The sequence below is a fragment of the Geospiza fortis genome, unplaced genomic scaffold (assembly GCF_000277835.1).
Source record: "Geospiza fortis unplaced genomic scaffold, GeoFor_1.0 scaffold171, whole genome shotgun sequence".
NCBI lineage: Eukaryota > Metazoa > Chordata > Aves > Passeriformes > Thraupidae > Geospiza > Geospiza fortis.
This window is the reverse complement of record NW_005054313.1, coordinates 5823620-5846894: the sequence shown is the minus strand read 5'-3', so window position 1 is coordinate 5846894 and position 23275 is coordinate 5823620. Positions and strand designations below refer to the sequence as shown.

The 23275-nt window shown below is 36.0% G+C and overlaps 1 protein-coding gene across 3 annotated transcripts in view; it reads right to left on the bottom strand.

Moving 5' to 3' along the window:
* The window catches only part of UNC13C (unc-13 homolog C), a 133521-nt gene that overhangs the window by 47428 nt on the left and 62818 nt on the right, over window positions 1-23275 (bottom strand). For all 3 annotated transcript variants that reach the window (XM_005419659.2, XM_031055882.1, XM_031055883.1), the window contains 6 exons: window positions 22115-22265; window positions 19678-19746; window positions 18303-18392; window positions 17392-17520; window positions 8503-8636; window positions 2276-2361 (listed from right to left, as the gene is read on the bottom strand). In XM_005419659.2, the coding sequence (XP_005419716.1) occupies window positions 2276-2361; window positions 8503-8636; window positions 17392-17520; window positions 18303-18392; window positions 19678-19746; window positions 22115-22265 (659 nt within the window). The remainder of the gene's footprint in view (window positions 1-2275; window positions 2362-8502; window positions 8637-17391; window positions 17521-18302; window positions 18393-19677; window positions 19747-22114; window positions 22266-23275) is intronic.

Genomic DNA, 23275 nt, shown 5'->3' with positions numbered 1-23275 from the left:
CTAGGTATGAACAGATGGTAGCCTATGTTAATAACTTGGAAGGCGAGAGTGGCATAGCAGAATGCAATGCATTTTAATGAACTCCATTAAAACCATGAGGACCAACTGTGAACATATTTAAGAGCTTGCTTCTAATCTTATAGAATCTAAAGTAAAAAATATTATTGCCCTCAACAACTGAGTTAAACCCCGTTTGCAGAATATCTATTGAAAGAATTAATAATTCAAATCCCAGCAAAGCTGGGTAGAGGATCAGTATACTGATCTATATTTTTTTACTAGATTTATTGAGGTTCCTGCTTAGGAATGAAATCATAGAAGGTGAAATTTTGTGTATTTATAATAATTTATACTAATTTCAAAATAATAACTTATACTAATTTCATTTTCCTTTAATTATTATTTATACGCAGGAACTGTTTCACTAATGATTCTGGGAGCAGTTTAGAATTCCTAATGCCAACAATGGCATTTAGTCTCCTCAGAAAGTCAGTATCCACAGCAACACAGAAATGAGACCATATTCAGGGGCTGGTCTGGAACATAAAAAGTCAAATGCCTTCTACATCTCCCTCTGCAGAATAAGGATTAATATTAACATTAAAATTTATTTTAAAGTCCTGATTCAGTCCTAACATCCACACTTTATATATTGTATAATTAAGTCTTTCTTCTGAGCTTCTTGTTCTATTCTTTACAACCAAGAAACAAGCCATGACTTGTTCTGAAGCTGCCTTTTGAGTGATCAGTGTGCTCTAATGAACAAATAGAGGGAGTGATGTTTTGTGGATTATTTCCTTGCAGTGCAGAATGTTTATAGTTCAATGGCTAAAGCAGTACAAGCTCTGGGTGCTCATGTGGATGGATGTCCATGTGCACAGTATAACTACACCCCCAAGGTCATGAAGTTGTGGCAGTTGGTGACTATTAGAAATCCTCAGTAATCTGTGTTATCTCTAAGGGAATCACAACACTGAGTTACTGAACAGCAGTTTTCTGATAGCTGCTCCTGACTGACAGCCTCTCCAGATAGAAGATTCCCTGATGGAACCAGGATTATGCTTTAAGTGAAACCAGTGGCTTTCACTTGGTCTTCACATTTCTCAGCTCTTGGAAGCTTTCGCCTTCACTGATCAAACTTAAAGGATGATCTGCCTGACATCCCTTCTCAAACTTGCACTTCTGATTCACTCTGACATGACTATAGAACAGCACTTTGAAACAATAGTTTGAACATCTCCTACCCACATCAAAGATGCCTCATGTCTTCTGTTGTTTTTGTATATATTTTAATTACCTTCCTTCCTTTCTCCTCTGCTGTGCTTAGTATGGAAGTTCCACATCCAAATAACATAATTAACAAAATAAAGTAACACAACAGCAGATGAACAAAACAGTTCTTCCACTAATAGTCATTCTAGCCACTCATCTTTTCACTTTCTTTATCATCATGAAAATCTGCCATGTCATCAAAGCACCATTGCACTGATATTATTGCATTAGACATTCTGGAGAGAATAATATAGAAATGTATCTTCAAATATTTGGGGTTTTTAATCCTTTATGTCTGAATCACATTGTTTTTTAAATTCAACCTCACATGTTTTTTCTCACCCTTTTTATACTTACTCTGTAGTTAGTAGCAGACTTGACTAAAGACAATGCCAGTTTCATGCAGGTATTTTTACTCGGTTTGCTGCAATAACCATATTTTATTGTGTGTTTGAAGCCATTAGTTGGAGACAATCTGCTATATAGCAAAACCCCATATACTTTAACAATGGTTAACCACAATATCTTAAGAGACAAAATGAAACTGCAGTTGATTCTGCTGGAACTAGAATGAATACATCCTGCCTTTTGAACACAAAAAAGATTTAATTATAAGTGTGTGCTTCCTCCATAATTTCATTCCACAAATGTTCCTTACGGGCAAGTTAGCAATTTTCAGCTAGTGAGAAAAATCGGAATATCTACAGTGCTCTATAGCAAACACAGGTGGGTCTCTTTGGACACTGAAGGTTTTTATCAGATCTAAGAAGCAGCATTTCAAGTCACAATTCTTTTGTGTTCTTCTTTCACAGATAACTTCATATATTCACAGTGAAATGACTTGATTCCTTATAACCCTTCTTTTTCACTAACTCACAAAACATCTTAAACAAGAACACCAGAAAGCTCTAATCACACACAGAAAACTGATGCCAGGTATCACTTGCAGTGGAAATCAGTCTTGCTGAACTTACTAGTGTAATTAATAGTTTGTTCTAATTACCTTCCAGAGCATATTTCATGTCCTGGGCAAACAGAGTCCACATGATTTCAGCACTGATTTTTCCCATGTTCAGCTCTTGAGGGAACCTGCAATCAATCACATTACATCACTTCACCTGCTGCTAGGAATGATGCTTACAGCTGCACAACAAAAAGGCAAATATTTCCACAAAATAATTCCCCTAGTATGCACTTAATGTATCTTATGTTTTGTAACAATTATATAAACCATCCAACCTTAAAATAAAAACTTCCCTCATATGACATTTTAAATCAAGAAACATTCATCTATCTTGCAGATGATTCCTCAACTTTTGTTAAATCAGATGGCTTATGAAGAACATGAAACAGTTGGCTCAGATGTTTAGCACCCACAGGTTTTCCTTAATTCCCTTCTGACACTGGAAAAGAGTGAAGCTGTCTGTGAAGCTATATTGGTTTATATACTCATAGAATCCAATTCACTGAAGACTTCCACCTTGATGTATAGATAAAATAACAAAGAATATAAGAAGTAGTGAAATGCAGACTTAGATTCAAAATTTTAGTTTTAGTCTCATGCTTCATGTCATTGAGAAATCCTTTTTAGATACTTTCTGCTGTTATCAGTTAAGTATTTTTACACAAATTTTTCATAGATCCCAGCTGCTTCTTATTCAATGCAAAAGAAAGGCCTTGATCTTTGAGTTATCATTTTCTCTGTTAGCAACTAGCAAAAGCTGGCATTTTAGTGATCAACACTGTGTTTTTGGCATATTTTTGACTTAAAAAAAGGGCTATCTTTAATGCAGGTGTGGAACTGACATTAAAATGAGCCATTCTCAGGGCACAGAGGCAGAGCCAGGCAGGTCAGGCAGATGAAGAGCAGAAAGTAGAACACAGAATGTCCCAGTGGGGTAAAGCAGTTGTTTATGGTACAAGGGTGCAGTGAGAGCCACACAAATCACCCACAGGTCACCAGGAAACATAAAATAAGGGAATGTATTAATGAGGAAATACACAGAGCTGTGTGGCTTTTGTGTTGAGGTTATTACACTATATACTAGCAGAGAATTGGATCCAAAGTATTTTGACCTTTTTGTAAAGCACTAATCAAATTCAGAAAATATTCCATAATAATTTCTGTAAAAATGTAAGAATTTTTAAAGGGCTTGTTGACATAGAAAGAATGAGAATTATGTGCAACTTTAAAGTGGTAGCAGTAGGATCTAAGTAATGTATTCATTTTAGAGACCTATTTGACCCTGATCATATCTGCAATGAAAAAGTACTTAAACAGCTCATTAGCTCTGCCACTTTAATAGGAAGCAGTTGCTAGCTCAGTTCACTGAGCCCTCTTTATGCTAATGACTGCTCAATTAAAGAACTTCATATTAATTCCATTACCACAAAATTAATTTCTGTTCAAAAACTGAAATGTATTTCAGCTGTCTTAACTTCTTTACCTCCAATCCACTCTGAGTTCTCTCTTAGCACCAGACTTGAACTTTGATGGTGTGGCTCTGAGGAAGTATTTAACAGCTGATTTAATATTGACACTGTCTTTTGAGCATATTGCAAGGCTGGCCATAAGGCAAGGCTGGGCCTGATAAAAATGCACTTGTTTGATTAGTGATAAATAGATTTGTCCATGCATTTTAACTTGTGAAAGCACATATACACACACAAACTGCAATTATCAATGTTGATTAAATTAGTTCAACACATCCCACCTGGCTTCAGTTAGGTGAAGTCTAAAACTGGTGCCAGTTTTTATGCTTCTAACAGACTGGTGGGCATTGCACAGCTGCCAGTCATGGGCATGAGGGAACTACCAGAGGGGTCCTTGCAGTTTACTGTATGTGAGAAGTGACAAAGCCAATGCACAACAGAAGTGCACAGGACATTCCACATGCTAAAGAGAAATGGTAACAGAAGCAGCTGTCTTATTAAAGGGAAGGGATAATCAAAAGTCAAATACTAAAGCATCTATATAAGTATGGAATTTTGTATTATTTGTATTTTATCACTTTATTTTTAGGTAAGAAAACCTTTTCAAACTACTTCAAATTTTGATCCATAAGGAGCAAAATATCAGAGAAATCTCTCATGCAAGTCTCTACACATTACATTTTCTATTCTTTGTAAAAGCCATGTATTTTCACATTTTTCAGTGAAGCAAAAGGACAACCAGCAGAGTTCTCTGTCAGTCATTTAGCTGGCTCTTGCTACAGTTATTTCTGCCCCATAGGCCATAATTTTGCCAATTTCTATGTCATTCTTGGAACTACATAAAATCTCAGTTTATCCAGAAGAGTTATGTTGCCTGTACACTACCATATCTATGTATTTGCAAAAATACTAAATTGCATATACAAGACACCCACTTATATCTTCACTCGAGTTTAATTAAGGAAAAATTTAGTGAAAACAGTTCTCATTGGCTAGTTCTAATGAAGGGCAGTATATAAAACCACAGATCAATGGAATGAAATTGAACTCAGCTTAAAAAAATGAAAATAATCAATGTATAAGTGAAACATACATAACCCCCAAAGCATTTATCCCAGACACTCCTGCATGTCTCTAGTTCAACCCTAAAGTCAGAAAATTCTATCATGACAATTAAAAATGCTTTTTCATAATTTGCGCTGCCAGATCTCCAGTTTGCTACATCTTGAGAATATCAAAGCCTCTGAACCTCAGATGAACTTTCCCAGAAAAGCTCATATTCCATACTTGGTGGCTACAGACTCATCCAGGTGCTAAATCTCACCACTCCTAGGGGGTGAATACATTCAGTTTTGTGCTGTGCATGCAGCAGGAAGATAGATCCTGCGCACACCATCTGTGGAGGGCTGGCCATGGCCTCTGCTTCACTAACTCTTAAGACAAAAGTTCTATTTGATTTTAGAAAAGATGTATTCCATTTAAATGTGAGCAAAGAGCTCATTTATTCTTACATTTTGTGCTCTATCCTCCATCTAGCTAAAACTTTAACACTCCTTTCTCTGAAGGAAAAATAATGGGCAAGACAGGTGCTGTATATAGTCTATATAACTAACCTGGTCTGTCAGTGTTACATTCTTACATGAGAAGCTACAGTGGGTATGGTGAAAGAATGAGAACAGCTCTGCTCACAGGATAATGTTCACAAATTCAATGAAAGAAGTGATATTCACATGCTACCACAGAATAAAGTGTAATTGGTAATGAGGAATATCACTGCATCAAGACACAAACCACATCAGATACACTTTCTATCATGAAAGAAACATTCTAAAGTTGGCCTGATGTAGCCCAATTCATAATAAAATGTACTCTGATTTTTTTCACTTCCTTCCATAATTTTTTTTCCACTGGCCTATATTTCATAACTCACTGACATGTAGGTTACAATTATGCTGTTTCTACAATGTAAGTTACTATGCCCAGCTTCTCAGAAGTGTTAAACATCCTAGCTCCTGAAGCATGAGGAGATCTGCTCCTGCAGATTTCATGTGTCAGTCCTTTCCATACTGTGTGGAACACAATGTGATCACAGAGAAAACAGATCCTAACACTGCAAAGATCTGAGGATCAGTAAAGAACAAATTTAAAAGTCCCATTAGAATTGTCTTGTTTCTTAAACCTATGACTACAGTGACAACTGGACTGTTCTATGTGCAAAAAAAAAATAAAAAAAAGGCAGGGGCTTGAAGTTTAGATTTTGCTTTCAAAACACAGAAGCATATTTGACTTGAAGGTTTTGTCCTTGATTTGATGTTCCTTTCACTAGAATAGATATTTTATTTCGATAGAAATTTCTCCTGTCTCACAGGATATTTAGAAGTGCCAGGAAGCCCTGGATTTGCCTGTGATTCAGGTTTCTAACACAATTTACATTGTTTAACTACTAGAATGAGGATTTTATAACTTGAATAAATACCAGGCCATGTTTTTCCCTCAAACTTGTCAAGTTTCTCATGTCATGTAAGAACTGCAGGTTGCCCCCACACTCCCACTGGGTGGTCTGGTGTGGTCTGTCAGTGTCTGCAGTGCTTGCTGAGGCCATCATGTCATGTTTCATCTGGATTCATAACCTGATACAGTTCAAACTACTCTATCACAGTGTAATTTTTGCCTCCAAGGTGGATATAAAAATAGGGTTTCCAAAACTGGCTGAGGAATAGAATTCTGAGCAATATTATACAATTGTGAAAACTTTATCAGAATGCTCTCCTGGGGATCTTCGGTTACCTCATTTCTAAAATAGGATTCAAATGGATGCAGGCCTGAATGCTCCACTGAGACACTGCATGGCCATATATTTCTAATAAGGACTCATATTTTTGCAGGATTCCTGTGTATTCAAGTTATATTTCTCATTCATCTATTTTAACCCATTTCCTTTTCTGGTGTAAGCAGGGGGAAAGAAGCTGCCTTACTGTCTCAACAGTTTTTACATGCTGCTTTTGTGTTAGGAGAAGCTTTTCTTTAAAAAGAAAATGTATCTAAAGCAACTCTGAACAGTTTTTCAAGTTTTTTCCACCTAGAGCCTCTTCATCTTTTACTTCTGATGTCTCTACTTCTAAAAGACATGCTATTCCCTGTGTTCACTCTTTCACTTACAAAACAACAGCAAAAAACAGAGAGAAGTCAGAGACACAAGCTCTCTCCCTTAATCTGTCCCAATTCCGTCCACTCCTGATTCTCTCTTCACATCTTACACAATCATGCATCTGTACTTCAGGGAGCCTACTAATCCCCTTAGAGGAACTCTGTTCTTTATGACTTTACTTTCTCTCTCACATTTGTATAAAAATAGAGCTAAAACAATGTTTAGGATAATTAACCCGCAATTGCACTTGTTTCATTTCAAGGAAGAGACTGAAATGAATCACATATATGTATTGGTCTCAATTATATATTTTACTGTATTATTTGTACAGCCTGTCTGACAAAAGGTTGAGCTTTCATTAATGGAGAAACTTGGCACTGCGACATAAAACTGGAGTAAACAGGAAAAGTGTTTTCTTTCCTCTATAGGGTAAGAACTTATTCCTTAATAAGGTCAGTGCTACAAATAATTAACAAAGAAATGTTTACTATCCAGTACTGAAGTGATAATCTATTTATTTCAAGTAAAGGAAGGAGTCAGAAGTCAATGACTTTCAAAGTCTTTCAGCTTTTGGTTATCACCAGGAGGTTTCTTTGTCACTTTTACTGTGGGGCCATAAATAGAATGGTACCTTTTATCAACAGACAAGCACATCTCAATGTATAGAGTGCCTTTTAGTACCTACCCTATTTTGGCTGAAAAAACCAGATTGTTCCTGCTCCCCTTCAGAGCATTCAATTAAATGCAATTGCAGAAACCTCTATTAATTGTTTAGCCATAATACAGATGTAGGTTTCAACGTTAACTTTTGCAGAAGTCATCACAGCCAGACTATGCCCAGATTTTCTGCAATCTCTCTGTAAAATGGCTCCAAAGAGCTAATAAATTTTTCCAGGGCTTTATCACGTCACATTTCAATTGGTGCAAGGCCCATTTCTCCAGCTGTAATATGTGAAACATGTTGCTTTGCACTCTTTCTATATATTTCATGTTCAAAGCCCAGCACTGCCTTCTTTTCCCGTCTTTATCAATTGTTTCTCAGTTTTCTACTCATGTATCAACCTTAAATTATTTCATTTGTCTTGGTTATTGATTTTACCTCTCTCATCTGCTACATCTTCAATTCTGAGAAGTGAAATTCCATTTCTGGGGTACTGCTCTCCACTTCATACATTTTCAAGTCAGTCTGGCCAGGCAATTATAAATTCAGATAGGGTCTTTTTGTGAAGTTCATTTTTTTTTTTACAATTACATGCCTGGAAACCATACCTAAATGAGTTTCAGCATGATTTGAACACCATGTGTGCCATGATGCTCTCATACTATCAATATCATCACACTGAAAATGCCTTTCACTGAAATGCCACTGACATTTCCCTTCTCTCCATTTGTATCTCACGTAGCATAGTTTGTTACCTAAAGTTTTGAGATGACTCATATATCACCTGTCCTTAATGTTCCTAAACCAAAAGATTTTATTTCCATTATCAGAGCACTAAGTTTTTATCAAACTATGTCAATACAATATTCTGTATAAACATCTCTACCTAGAATCTATTTAAAATACAACTTCTAATTCAGGTGTATTTCTTATACTTATTTTAATAAATCCATGATTCTTAATTTTTTTGGGGAAAGTAATTACTTACTGGTTCAAGATTGGTGTATATGCAGTTTTATCTTCATCTATAATGGTGACCATCAGAGTAATCAGCTGTGCCCAGAAATCCAAATTCTTTGTTGTTGGTCCCTGTTCTTCTTTAGGAACTTCTTGTTTCTTACTCTGTTAAAACAAGATTGAATATATTTTTATTAGAGAAAATACTATGGAAGTCCCACCTATAGATTATTCCTTGGTTGTGAAGAGTGACATATTATGAATCTTTAGAAATTTTGGACCAAGACTAACCAACAGAGCAGAACATATGAAAAACTGTACTTAGCTGTGCACAAATACAAAGAACCATAGTGCAAAGATTGTTATGTCAGCAAAGGAGATCAATAGAGACTTGGTTTTAACTGCATGCTCACGCTGTAATTAGATATATTAAATTCTTTGCTGTGCTGAGACTCAGCACAGGTAGAATTGCCTGTTGAGGCAGAACTTTTATACCCAACACAATAAAGACTGAAAAAATCAATGCTGAGGAGTATTTAATGTTTTGTTTTGAATTATATGCTGCAGGTATTCAGCCTAACAGCTCTTTATGATGTATGGTCTAAATGAAGAAGCAGCTGAATTTCCCTTTATTTTATTGAGAATTTTATATTCTTTAATTTTACTAAAATGTGCATTTACAGACAGACTTTGTCTCTACAATTTTCTTTCTGAACTCTTAACCTAAAATTTCCTAGGCACAAGTATTTTGCATTCCTTTTCTTGGCAGAAGGATCAGATTCCTTATCAATGTCCAATAAATAACTTCATTCTAGGGACCCAAATATGAAAAGAAATATTTTAATTCTGTATGGCCACATACATGAATAATTTCTGCTACACAGAGTCATGTCTGCACATGCTAGATCTACACATGCTCTTCTACACTGCTGTGTGAGATTGAAAGGGGTCTCAACTAGTAAGTCAGAAGAGAAACATGCCTGTGATCCTGCAAGTTTAAACACATATTCCCTGTACTTCTCATTCCTAGTCCAACTATGACCACTTCAATGGACCTGGTATCTTTTTGAATATGCCTAACACTATATTAGTGTCACAGTGAATTAATTAAATGTTAATTTAACCCCAATTAACTTTTATCTATGAATAGCATTTAGAATGGCAGAAAGAGAATTTCAACAACACCTATTTGAAACTGTTTTTGTGGCCACTGTGGAATATTTTAGACATGTATCATTAATCACACTGCTACATACTCAGACGAGCTACAAAGGGTACCACCTCAGTGTCTAAAGCAACAGAAATAAAGCTCAGAAGGATGTCAAAGGATGGTGGGTCTGGTGTCACCAACAATCAACAACTGTGCATGCAAATGAGAGAGCTTTGCAAAGCAGAAATGAACATTAGAGCATTAATGTCACTCTTAAGGGCTTTCCCTGGTATACATTAGCTTTTTACTAAAAAAGGCTTGTTTCTACATCAAAGATGTATGCCTAATAGACCATTTTTTTTCTCAGAAGCTTGTTAAATCAAACCAATTGAAAGGCAGCTGTAGAAGACAAAGCCACCTTATATGTAGCACAGCATCTTACCCAAGAACTCTATTTCACAGTAAGTGACATGTAGCTGAGACAGCTTTTCATGGCTGTGAATGTGAATCACGGAATGCAAAATTCTGTTCTTTAACAGAGATAGCAAAAAGTAACTGATTTACAATGTAATAGTAGCACAAGAAGGTCCTTTCTACCATAATTCTCTGGAAAAGAAATCTCTTTAAAATCTGTATGACCTTTTCAAAAGTCCCAGAGAAGGCATTTCTAAAATAGTCTCAGATTATAGATGTAGTTTTATGTCCTGAACAGAAAGTGCATACTCTGGCCATCCCTAGTTGTGATTTCCATTCTTTATCCTAAAATCTACCTAGTGTGTTGGAAATGCTCAGAACCATTAAAGCTCTTTTTACCTTGTTATTGTCAGCACTATTATTTGCTTTATGTATAGCAGATACCTTTGTAGAATTATGGAATACTCTGAGTTGGAAGAGGCCCACAAGGACCAGAGTCCAGCTCTTGAATTCCTGCAGAGGGCAATGCCCAAAAGCACACTGCATGTTTGACAGTGCTACCCCAGCTCTGGCTTGGAGCAGTGCTGTTAGAATGAGGTAAAACAGTGGTGGAAATTTGATTTCAATTTAGATTTTCTTTTCACTCTCATTATACCCATTTGAAAGAAACTGTCCGTGTAAAAGCATGAACTAAATAGCTGATATACCTAATTAGTGCCACACTGGAACCAATACAGTGAAAAGTTATAGGACCCTAAATATATAGACCCTAAATACTGCTTATTATTGTAGAGGATAATAACAGTGAGAATTTTTAAAACACAACTGAAAAGGTCAAGAGGAACATAAATTCTTGGTATAGCAAGATGACAAAATCATTAATTAAACTGATGCTATTAGTGGTTCTTAATTTTAACATAAATGAGTTTTTGAAGTTTCCTGTCTTCTTTTTTTGTTTGATACAGCACTGAACAAGCTCAAGTCACAGACTGCTCTTCCAGTAACCAAGAGACCTTTCCAAATACTGATATGAACGAAGTTTGCCAATTAACAGAATCACTTTCTTTTTCATGAGCTTTTTCACATAGGAAAGGTAATTTAAAATATCTTGACCTCCTGTAGCATCACTTTGGATGGTAATGCTGCCCACATGCACAGAACCATGAAATGAAATGCCATAAGATGTTCCGTGCTTAAAAGCTCAATGAGTGACTGGCCAAAGGCACAACAATGATATTCCTAAGGGGCTTCTGCTGGCAGATCAAACAAGCAATAAGAGCAGATGATATCTCACCAACAAGACAGGTTTTTATACTCTCATATTAATGGACTTGGGTATTTCTTGTCTTTAGGATAACCCTAGAGTGGTAGCAAACACCTTATAAGAAAAGAGTCTTTAAAGAGAAGTCATATTATTCACTTAAGATTCACAAATACACTAAGTACAGGAGATTCTCTGTGGGTTTTTTAATGCAACATCCAAACTAGGTGATAACTCTTTGTTTTTTGCCACAGGTGACATCAAAATCAGAAAGAGGAAGTGTGTAAAAACAATTTTTCATAGGATATGATTAAAAATAAATTATTTGCATGGAATCACGTTTTACTCACTTCCCTTTTAATGTCAATTTCCTAGTCACCAAATTCGTATTCAAGCAATGGATCATGCAGCACAGAGCCTCCAAAATCATTACTGGTGTATGGATACTCTCTTAAAGAGAAAAATAAAATGTAGAGGGAGTTTTCTGAGTTTAATGGGAAAAAAAAAAAGCTGAACTGTTGACAAACAAACACTTTGTACTCTAGAAAAGTGGCTGAGACTGGAAAAAGCAATCTCAGATCCAGTGTGAAGCAAGATTAAAATCTACATCTCTATGACCCTGAGACAAATCTGTAAAGCCTGGTCTGAGAAACAGAGGGCTTTCAACTTCTCCCATCACTGATTTTACCAGATCATAGAATGAATGTCTGGTTTAATTTTCTTTGTTTTTATTTGTAATGTTCTGTGCAATCAATACACATTATCTGTGTGACTTTGATAAATTGAATCCTGTGATATCAGAAAGTTATGTATTGCTGTCTGCTGCAAGCCCCAAGCTAGGTTTCAGAATACAAAATTTTCTATATAAATAATGATACAGTGGAAATTCAATGGAAACCAACACAGTAGCCTTGATCAGCACAAGGCTGCAGAGGGCAATTCTATAGATCAATCTTATATAATGAAATATTAATTTTAACAATTCTTCCATATTTTAAACTGTATATTTATTGCTTACATTACATAGAATATTACTTAATGTAGAATCACCAGCAAATATATAATATGCACTATATATAAAATATACACATATGTAGACATTCACATATAACGCCTACCGATTTTTAGGATTTTATATAATTTTAAGTGATATTTTTAATATCTAAAAAAACGAAAATTTGGCCTTACAGAGTTTACTCAAGAGAGCCTAAAGCCAGAAACCACTTGCAGACATGCATTCAAAACCTGTGAGGGATTTCCCTGTGCAGTGCTGTCACACTGTAACTAACTCCTAAACTGTTAACTTATTCAAAACTGAAACCTTATTTAAAGAATCACCATAGAATCACAGAATGGTTTGGGTTGGAAGTGATGTCAAAGATCATATTCTTCATTCCTCTTGTTTTGGGCAGGGACACCTTCCACTACACCACGTTGCTCATAGTCCCATTCAAACTGGCCTTGAATACTTCCAGGGATGGGGCACCCACACCAACCCCAGGCAACCTTACTTTATGTATTCTCCAGTACCAACTGAAGTGGAACAGAATCCTTTTGGATTAATTCTCATCAAGAATTGTCAGCCTTTTTCTTCAAGGACTGGCAGGTGAAAGGAGTTGGTTTAACTGGTCTATCTGTTTAGGGCAGTGCAACATGCATAGCTCTCTGCAGTGGCCAGCCAAGTGATACTGTGGTTTTGATCTGACCCACCCACCCAGACACGTTCTGCTTTTGCAGGGAAAAGGTGGAGGAAGACCAAAGTGAGCCCCTCACTTATTTCAAGCTCTTTGATTTTCTAACCAGTGTTTTCAGACAAACTGCTAAGAAGAAATTAGATCTGTAAGATCTGCTCTTCTTCTGACAGAGAGTTCTCAGAATGGAGTTGGAAATACCATAGCACAAAATGCATCCTTCTGTTCTGAGGTAATTTACCAAATGTTTTTCTGTTACTGTGGTTAACATGCTGCCTATCAAACACAATGCTGCAACACACGGACAGATCTCTAAGTACCCTCTGCATGCCAGATTTGAAGTCAGAACCTTTTCAGTGAATCTAAAGCCATACATAAATATAACAAAGGGCCTCTCAAGAATTATTACTTGACACTGAAATTTGCACGTCTGAAAAATAGAACTCTCTGTAGTAAACAGCTTTTGCTGCTGCACTTTATTTCCCACTTCATTTTTCTGAATGTGTTTGAAAACCACAGATCACAGTCATGCTTCAATTCTTGCAGTATTTCTATAAGAAATAAATAATCTAACCTTTTTTTTTTTGGTCATTTATACTAAACAGAATAAAGTACACCTCCAAAAACAACTATGAGGCTTGGATTCCCAAATCCCAAATGTAAAAGTGACCAGGGACTCACAACTGAGTAAAGCAAAACTGAATCAGCTCCCAAAGCATAGGCCCAACCATGTGCTCATGCACAGCTCTGATTCACAGATCTGGAATGTTTTTAGCTCATTATCAACCCAGCCGAAGATGCTGTACCCCTGTGAGAGGTGAATGGCAAGGGCAGAGTACTGTGCTGCTGCAGCTGTACCACCCCTGGCTCCTGAAGGAGTCAATTGCTCATTGCTACCTCCTGTCTGCACCAAGCTGCGCTGTGACAACATGCAGAGCTGAGATAAGACTCAAAGAAAGGTCCCTAACATCAGGTAGAGTATCAGGCCTATTCTGATGAGCTGCTGTCAAATATAAAGTAGTTCAGTGTTTTATTCCAATATATTGGTGCTATCAGTCATGAAATTATTTGTAATGATCGAGAGCTCTTCAGATAACATGAAGGGTATGGTCTGCATTTCATTGGTGTCACTCAGTGGAGAAGACTGCAAAAAGAATTATTGAAGGGACTTCAGTCACTGTGAGCACCAGCCAGGATTTCAAAATTTGTTTTCTCAAGAAAACAGAAAGAGTGACATATCTTTAAATTGAGTCAGAAAGCTAGCAAAGTGCTTCCTAAACTACTTCTCCAGGATATGTCTTTTTAACATAGGGTAGCTAAGCACTTCACTCAGATAACTAATAATTAAAAAGAGAAAATACTGCATGTGCTGCATAAGGAGCTAGATAGTCCATCAGAGGGCTTTGTCTCAAATAATGAGGATAGCAATATACATGGCAGTAAGACTGTCAAGCTATCATGTTTTACTGCCTCTGGTAGTCATTGGTTTTTTGCCATCAGCTGTTCTTTGTATTCTGGTGTGGAACTGTAGTATGACATTTTTGCATGCTGTTAGCATTTGCAATGCTTCACCCCAGGAAATATCCTCAGGGGTGATATTTTGCTGCAAGACATTAGCTTTTTAATGGTGATTGCCTGTCTGACACAAAGGTAGAGAGTAATAAAAAGAGGAATTGGAGACTGCTGAGCATATTTTGTGATTTAATTTTTTGTGTTCACAGGGGCAAATATCCAAAAACTCCAGTTCAAGCCCCTCCATTTTAACAGTCATTGCTCAATTTTCACCCCAAAATTAAACAATCCCACACAATCAGACCTGAAGCATATTTTCTTGAAATACTGTGGTAGGCATATCTGAGAATTGTAGGTTGCAGCCAAAAGCAATTGCAGAAGGTGGTTACCCTGAGTTACACAGATACACCCTGAGCAGGACAACATCTGCCAGTCCTTCCCCTGAGTGAGAGCAGGTGCTAACCTACATAAGAACCATTCCTTGTTGCTTTGGGGCTCAGTTCCCAGTCTCACAGCTCAGAGCTCAGCTAAAACATGAACCTCCTGTGTGCAGAACCATGCTAGGATGAGCTCCCTCCTTCTGAGGGGAGGGAACCTCACCTGATGGGGAGAGAGCAGAGATAAGGGAAGGGTACTGAGGAAGGCTTAATGGTGGAATCTGGTCTAATCTAAGGGGCTTAGACACAATGCTAATGAATTTTAATTACAATACTGGTTACTGCTTCATTATTATAACAGTGGTACCACAAACCAGTCACCTGGATTCACTGGAAGGCCTCCAGACCTATAGGTTCAAACAAGCTGCATATTCAAGTGTTCCTAAAAGAAAATGCACTTTTGGACATACTGATAGGAAACCATAAGAGGATCATGCTGAACAAAGTCTCCTTGTACAACTCAAGAGCTGATGCAGAATTCAGGTAGTCTTTTGAATTAATTTTACTTATCTCTCTATTAAAGTTAGACCAGTTATATTTCTCAGAATTGTCTCCCACCCTCTGGGAAAGAAAGTTTTACTGTCTGGCATCAAGATTATATGCGACTTTTGCTTGGATTTTTTTAATGTGATTTGCTGTTAGAAATAAATTATTTTGAATGCAATCTAGTTATTTTAAATTTTGTGTTTTACACTTCTTCACTAAAGTTTCTTGCACTGCTTTGTGATTGTAACTGTACAGAAAATTGTCTGCTAAAGTTTCCATATAAAACTGCCCCTGTTGGAAATCTTGTGAACGAGAACTCAGAAGGTGCAGAAATACAGTGAAATGCAGTTAACTCAGTTTTCCAACAGAGTGAATACTTGTGGATTTTAAAAATTTATTTCAGGACTTCTTATTTTTCCACCATTAAGTAGAGTTGTGTGAGAGAAAAATGTAATAACAACATTGCCTGTTTTGCCTCAAATATATTTTGAGGGAGAGAACCCTTACCTAAGCAAGTTTTACATTCTCTACCAAGCAGAAAAGCTGTAATATCTCTGCACTTTAAAACAATATTTTAAAATAGACAGGCTAAATTACTGTATGGATTCACATTAAAAAGTTGTGAATTTTCTGAGTACAGAGAAGCTTTTGCAGTTGTCACAATGCTTTGCAGAGGTAAGGCTTCATCACTTTTAGCTGTTTACTGAGTACTAGAATTGACTGATAAACTGCAGGCTTATGTAATACCCAGTCTAGCAGCACTTCATATTATATTTACCAGACAAGATCAAATTGCTGCAGAGTAAACATTAGCGAGAAAACAGAACAGTTTATGACGTAAATAGATGTGATGCCTGAAGCTGCTCCTTCCACTAATTTATACTCCTACTCAGCTTACAATGTAATCTGTTGTAGGATAAACACACATCAGCAGTAAATGTGGAGTGCTTATTGGTGCTGGTGAGAAATTCTTACATTCAAAGCTACAGTTAAGTTTTTTCAGAAAAAGGAATTGAACATGAGAAAATAAATTCTCATTTCAGAAATGCTGAACAGCAAATATTACCTTTCCTAAAACACAGGAATTAATATTCTGGATTTAAGAGAAATATCTTTCACTTAAATAAATAAATAAATAAATTCAAATAATTTTCATTTGACGTCTTATATCATTAGTATGAGTGTTCCTACTAATTATACACACACAAAAAAAAGTGTCTTTGCCAAAGAACTTAGTTAATTCTGTTCAAGGCTGGAATAATCACAGAACTACCATTTTTTCAGTGTACCATCCAGAAAGCAAATACAAGGTACAGGTGATAATATGATAAAGAAGTGATGCTCCTTTAAGACAGTAATTAATTCTAACATTACTTATGGAATGGCCATATTATATTAAAACTAAAGAGTATTCTCAAGGATTTTGCATGACATTTGGAACACAACAAGTGCTATAATTATTTTGCATTGATAGCTCAACCTGACAGATTAATATTAAGAAATCCTCTTCTTTCTTAAAGCAGTCACTAAAGCTTGGATCCAAGCATGCATCATAGGTACTAAAATATAAGGCTGGAAAGACTATACCATTTTCAGCAAATTAAATTTTTTTCCCTAGAGCTACAGAATTGAAATGTTAGATTTTAAATAACTATTTTCCTGTTACAGATCTTAAATGAACAGTAACCAATCAAATGTCATCTTACCCAAAACCACTGGACAATTTCACAGTCATGTCCAACTTGGTGACTACATTATGAGGTAATGTGTCCATTTTGAAACTCATGTTAAATATTTTAGAGTTCGTAGCTGTCTGTGGGTATATTTATGGTATGTTGCTCCTCCATGCATAAAGTGAAAAATCTGAGTGCTTTGATATGAAGGAACACCAGATGACTTTCTGTTTACTAAAGGCAAACTAAAAATAATGATTGAGCAATAGCACAGAACAAGTTCATTTTGACCTTACCTGATCCACTAATTGGGAGTAGAGATCATAGCAATTGTCAAAAATGTATTTGTAAGTTGAATCCAGGCAGGCTTTTACACAGTCTTTCACCACAGTACTGGCTCGAGGGGGGCTCTGCAATTCCAGGACCTAATTAAATATTTTATAAATGGGAGAATTTCAGAATTAGATTGAACATAAATATCCAAGTGTTGAATGGAGCTCTGTTATACAGGATGAAAAGTGTTCAAATAAAGCAATGATAAAAATAATTAAAATTGTGTTGAATTAAGGTTGATTTAGTTCAAAGATATATTAAAACACATGCAATTAGATTTTATCACTAAGTTTTATTTAAATTAAATACTTATATGATGAAAGAGGGATGTGTGCCCAAGAGTTTACATCTTTGAATCTTAGGTTTTACATTTTATCAGCTTTTTTATTATTTAGGAAATAATTAAACTGTATAATATGTGCTTTCCTTTGAATTACAATATCAAGCCAAATAAAAGTTATTTATTTAAAGCAAAGGGTTAATCTTTTTACTCCATTTCAGGATACATTAATCCAAACTTTAACTTAATGGATTATTTTAATTCTGCTTATGTAGTTGCCTAATGCAATGGAATCACATGCTAAAGGTTGCTTTGTGATTTTCTTTTTTCATTCATTAATATTAATGTATATCATTCCATTCCAAAAATATTTCCATGCTTGACCACTTAGATCTCAACCTTTGGAGAGACTAAGGCAAATAGTTATCAGATCTATTTTACTGTTTGACTTGTGTTTTTATTATATCAGTTGAAAACCTTCATTCTATATGACTCCTAAGGAGTTCAGCTAAGTATGCTTTATGTGACTTTAATTAAAAAAGTAAATTTTTTGTTTCTGTCAGGAAACTTATTTGTGCAAATAAAGGACAATACCTTCATCCGGAAAAAAGTAATGCTGGTAAGCAGGTCCACAGTTGATTTCAGATCCTGGAGTCTTTCAGAATTGCTGGCAGGAAAATTATCCTGGTAAACCAGGGAAAGAGGAATCATGCAAAATTAAATTTAGAGGTAAAATCCTTGAACAACTAGTTAAAAACCCTCAAAGAAAACATAAAGTGCTGCTTGGAAGGATTAGAGATGTTCATGTTACCCAAATTCTGCCTGTGAGGTAGTTAATGATGAGCATCCCTTGGACATGAGTAGGAACACCTTTGATAATTCTCCTGCACTTGTGATATGAATAATTCAAAATATTGTGATATTTCCAAAACATGGACAGAATAAAAAATGTTACAAGAAGTCTGGGAACTGTTGCTAATGAAAATAATTTATGGGTTTTACATGGCACAAACATAATTTGTAGGCATAAATGCAGTAGTAATCTTAATGTAGAAATAATATAATAAATTTTTGCTATGATCTCTGGGTTAACACAGTGATGTGAAGTAGTGTTATTTAAATAACTTCCTACTTTGTACTAATGAAATATCAGCCTCATGCTACAATACTGTCTGGACAGCATTCTTCAAAATGAAAAGATTTTAGCATGAACATATCTCTTTCATGAAGGATATAGTCTTAAAAACTAAGTATGTGCAATTCCCATTCTCTCTAATGCCTTGGGGTTCTTTTAAATATTCCCCTTCTCCTCCAGTTTTGGAGAGTAGGCCACATGAACAGACAAATCCTTGACCTGGAGGCTGCCACTCCTAGAAGTTGAAAGGAGAGCCACATGTGATGAAGCCCTAACTTAGGTATTCTCCAAAAGTTTCATGATCCAGTGGACTGGAGAAGGAGAGAGAGTTCAGAACCAAATGGTAACTGACAGGTACCCAGGGTCTGCTTTCCTGAAAGGCTGGCTTTGGAGCAAAGCTCAGTGGAAGGAGATTCCATGAGGCAGAAATGAAACTAATTCCTAGCAAATAGAAAAACAAGGAGACAAGACTCTTTCAACATTTCCTGGATCTTAGCATGCAAGTTGTAGCAAAGATGTCAGGCTCCCAGAAAAAATCCAGCAGTAACTGCACTTTGCACTACCTGAGTCAGTGAAGGTAATTCCCAGATGAATTAACTTAATCAACTTAAGACTAGTTATAGACCAATTTAATCAAAGTTGTTAAATACTACTCTTTCTTCAATATGTGATAACCCCTTGACCCGTTCTTAGCTTTGGGAAAGAAAATACTAAATTTTTTTCTTTTTGTCAAATTGGAATAATATTGGTGTTAAACAGCTTAAATTCTGTAAATTTTTGTTGCAAAGGATTTGGGGGTCTCATGTTGACTCAAATAGAAAATGTTGCACATACCCTGTATTTAGATAAATCAATCCTCAGAGAATTGTGCAATTGATCCAGCAGCTTTATGAACTTTTCTCTCTGTAAAAAGAAAAGAAGAACATGTTGCACTAGAATTTGCAGGTTCCTGTAATTGTTGGGGTTTTAGAAAGCTTCTTTCCACTCTTAACTTATTTGAAAATAATTTGTTTTCCATTATTTCATACACAAGCAATGGTTTGAAACACCTGTGTTTCAAGGCCAGGTGATGCACTTCATTCACTTTATTTTCCCTTTCTATGTTGTATACCTGGTATGCATTAAACACTGTGCAGCTGTGCAATACGTTAGGGAGGTCACAAAGATTTTGCAATGCAACATTTTCCTGTTTTATATTTGCCTTGCAACTGATTAAATTCTTGAAGAAAGCACCTCTCCCTTTCTTTAATAAGTAAGAAATGATGCTCATTTACTACAGAATTTGGTGCAAAAGTATGACTGAAAATTATACTTCTGAAACAGTGGCTTTTGTAGGAATAAGGTAAGTAATACTAATACAATGAAATTACATTTTTTCCTTTCAAATGTGAAGATTAACTTGTTATCTTGATAGATGAAGGAGCAGTGAAAGTATTTTGCTGTGAGATTTCCAGCTGAGTTGTGCCATTCTCAAGTAATACTAATGAGTTTCTAATTACCATGTTAGAACATATTCCATAGTCTACTGCACAAAACTGTGAAATCTCAGCCTATGTGAAAGCAGCAGACTTCTGGAAGAAGCAGGAGCTGATAGCTCTCAGAGTGCACTGAATGTATCTGTACAATACAAATGTGATGATCAGGAATTTGAAAATAGAGTCTGTGCACGGTCTCTCATCAGTGGAGTTCTAGCCTACACCAAACCCCACTAATTTGGCACAATTCCCTTAAGGGATCAATCAAAAGAGAACTTTTTTGTCATGTTATAAAGCTCTACTGAAATATTCAGTCAGCCAAATCATTCCCTGCTGTAGCCTGAGGACTTGAATTTGAAATGTTCTTTTTGATGAATGATGTGCTGCTATTCACTAACAAATGCCTTTTGACCCAGGAGAGAAGAATAATCTCATATTTTGCCTATAAGTCAATTGTTTGAAAGAACAGCTCCAAATCTCTTTTAGTGATTCCTACTACTCTTTTTCCATCCATCTGTTGAACTATGAATTGGATTGGAATTGCGTCAGAGGCAAACTGGCATTACCATCAGAGAAAGGACTTAATCTCTGCCCAGTCTGAGGACAAAAGTAGTTCTGATCATTAGAAAATGGGGAAAAAAGGATAAAAATCCAGCAAAACCATTCTAAATTTCAAAAGCTGCATCAAAGTCAAAGGTCTACTAAAGCTTGAACATTGAAAGAGGAGACTTGTTTCAACAAGTAATTCTTGGCTTACACATCCAAATGTATGATTTCATAATTTTATCTTGAAAATCTGAAATTCATAATTCCTCTATTATTCTAATACTGGAGAAGAGTACTAGTACCTCTAACGCTACTTCAAATCAAAATTTAAATTTGAAATTTTTAATGTGTATTTAATGAATTTTAATTACGATTAATATTTTATTTCATGTCAATAAATGGTATTTTATGAAAACTGTTACACCAAATATATATTTAATATCAACCCTACAAATAAAAACCTTACTAAAAAAAGAGAAAAGAGGAAAGAATAAACGCATTTGCAGCATAAGATTGTGTATATACCCTCTGTATCATGTGTAATACCAGAGCTTTGATGGCAACCTCTTTGAATTATTGCTCTGCCTTACTGCTCTCAATTCCTCTGAGAGCTGGTGAAGAAATCAGAATAAGGAGAGGATGGATCTTTATTTATTATCATGTTCAAAACTAGGAAGTCCACGCTGTGAGATACTTATCCACAGAAGTAAATTTAGCAATAATAAAAGAAGTATTACCACATCCTGAAATGCTACTATTCCTCCTAAAATTCCTGATACCTAAATCCAGGACTTGGACAATTCACCAGCAAAAATTTCAGCAAAAATCAGAGAGAGTCTATTATTATGGATCCTTATGAGAAGAGCAGCATTTATGGCTACATCCATTAGGTTAACATGAGTTCACTGATGACACAGCCCAAGAAAGGAATTGCATCCAATACTTATTCTTCTGCAGTTAGCAGTTTGCAAGGCCCACTGCAATAAAACAAAAACCTGTTTGTTATAGATTTTAGCGCTGTGAATGTGTGCCAGGGCTTTCTACCTTCTACGCCTCACAATGAGCTCAGCAGCATCTTCTCTGGCTTTTATGATGATTGATTTTAAAGACTCAGGGTAAAATTTTCAAAAGCTAACAGCAACATTTACTCTCCAAAAGGAGCAATTAAAAAAAATCAATGTAGAAGTTAATATGGAATATACTAGGAAAAAAGAGAACCAGAACTCTATTAAAAAAGAAAATCTACTTACCCCAAAGTTAGTAGCAGCAAAGCGATCTGAGGCAGAGACATTAGTTGCTGCTGTTGTGTGAGCATAGAAAGCATTTATATTGGCCAACAATGTACTCATAACTGCTGGAACACCAGGGCACATGTATTTAGAAGAGAGACAGGAAAAGTGCCTGAAATTCAAACAAACCAACAGTTATTAAAGATGGCACGGAATCTGTTTCTTCTCCCATTATAATTTCTTTCTAACTCTAATGACGTAACTTTCAGGCTACCTCGTGGAAAATCGTACAGACGTATATGAGGAAAATCCAGACATGTTTGACACAGTTGCCACTTGTTTCACACTGATATTTTCAAACTGGCCACATTAGATTCACATTCAGTTCTTACCCTGTTAATCCTAAACACAAAAACATGACTTAATGATTTTAATTGCTATTAAACAAAACATTAAATATTAAAGAAAACCTAAAAAGCAAACTCTAACTCATCATAATGGAAAGTCACAGAGATCTATAGTAGAAAATATTTAATTGTTGCCAACTAAAAGACTCAAAACAGCATTTTAGTGTGGCTTTTATTTTACCCTCCATTATTAATGAAAGGTGCTTCAAGCAGCTTCTGGGTTCACCTTGATTTGAATTAGGCCATAATTGAAACTCTTCCACTTTGATCCAGGCCAGTAAAATTTAGGTAATCAGTCTGTTAAACCCAAAGCAGCCAAAACCAGAGGTGCAATGTAGCAGCACTGTTTACTTGTTTAATGAAACAAGAGATGCCTGCTGGAAGCATACAAAGAGCTTATAACACAAAAAACCCCCTGAAACATACAAATGAATGAAAGATCTGACACATGAGGAGAGTGAACATTATAATTGTAAACATAAATTCCTTATTTCAAGATCTATATTTAGGCAGGACTGGGAGAGAGAAATGGATAAAGACTAAATGTACACAAACAGGGAAGAGAATGAGGGGGATTAGGAAAAGATGGTGGTAAAAATGGGTGTACAAACAGAAGAGGATGAAGAAATTCCAATAAGGCTCTGTATGACCGAAGGTCCTGATTTGGGCACATGCTCCTCTTAGCTGGAGTCTCTGGCTCCTCTCTCCTGTTCCTCCTCAGGAGCATAAGGCAGAGCAGTGTGCTGGGCCTGAACCACCTGGGCACTAATGCCCT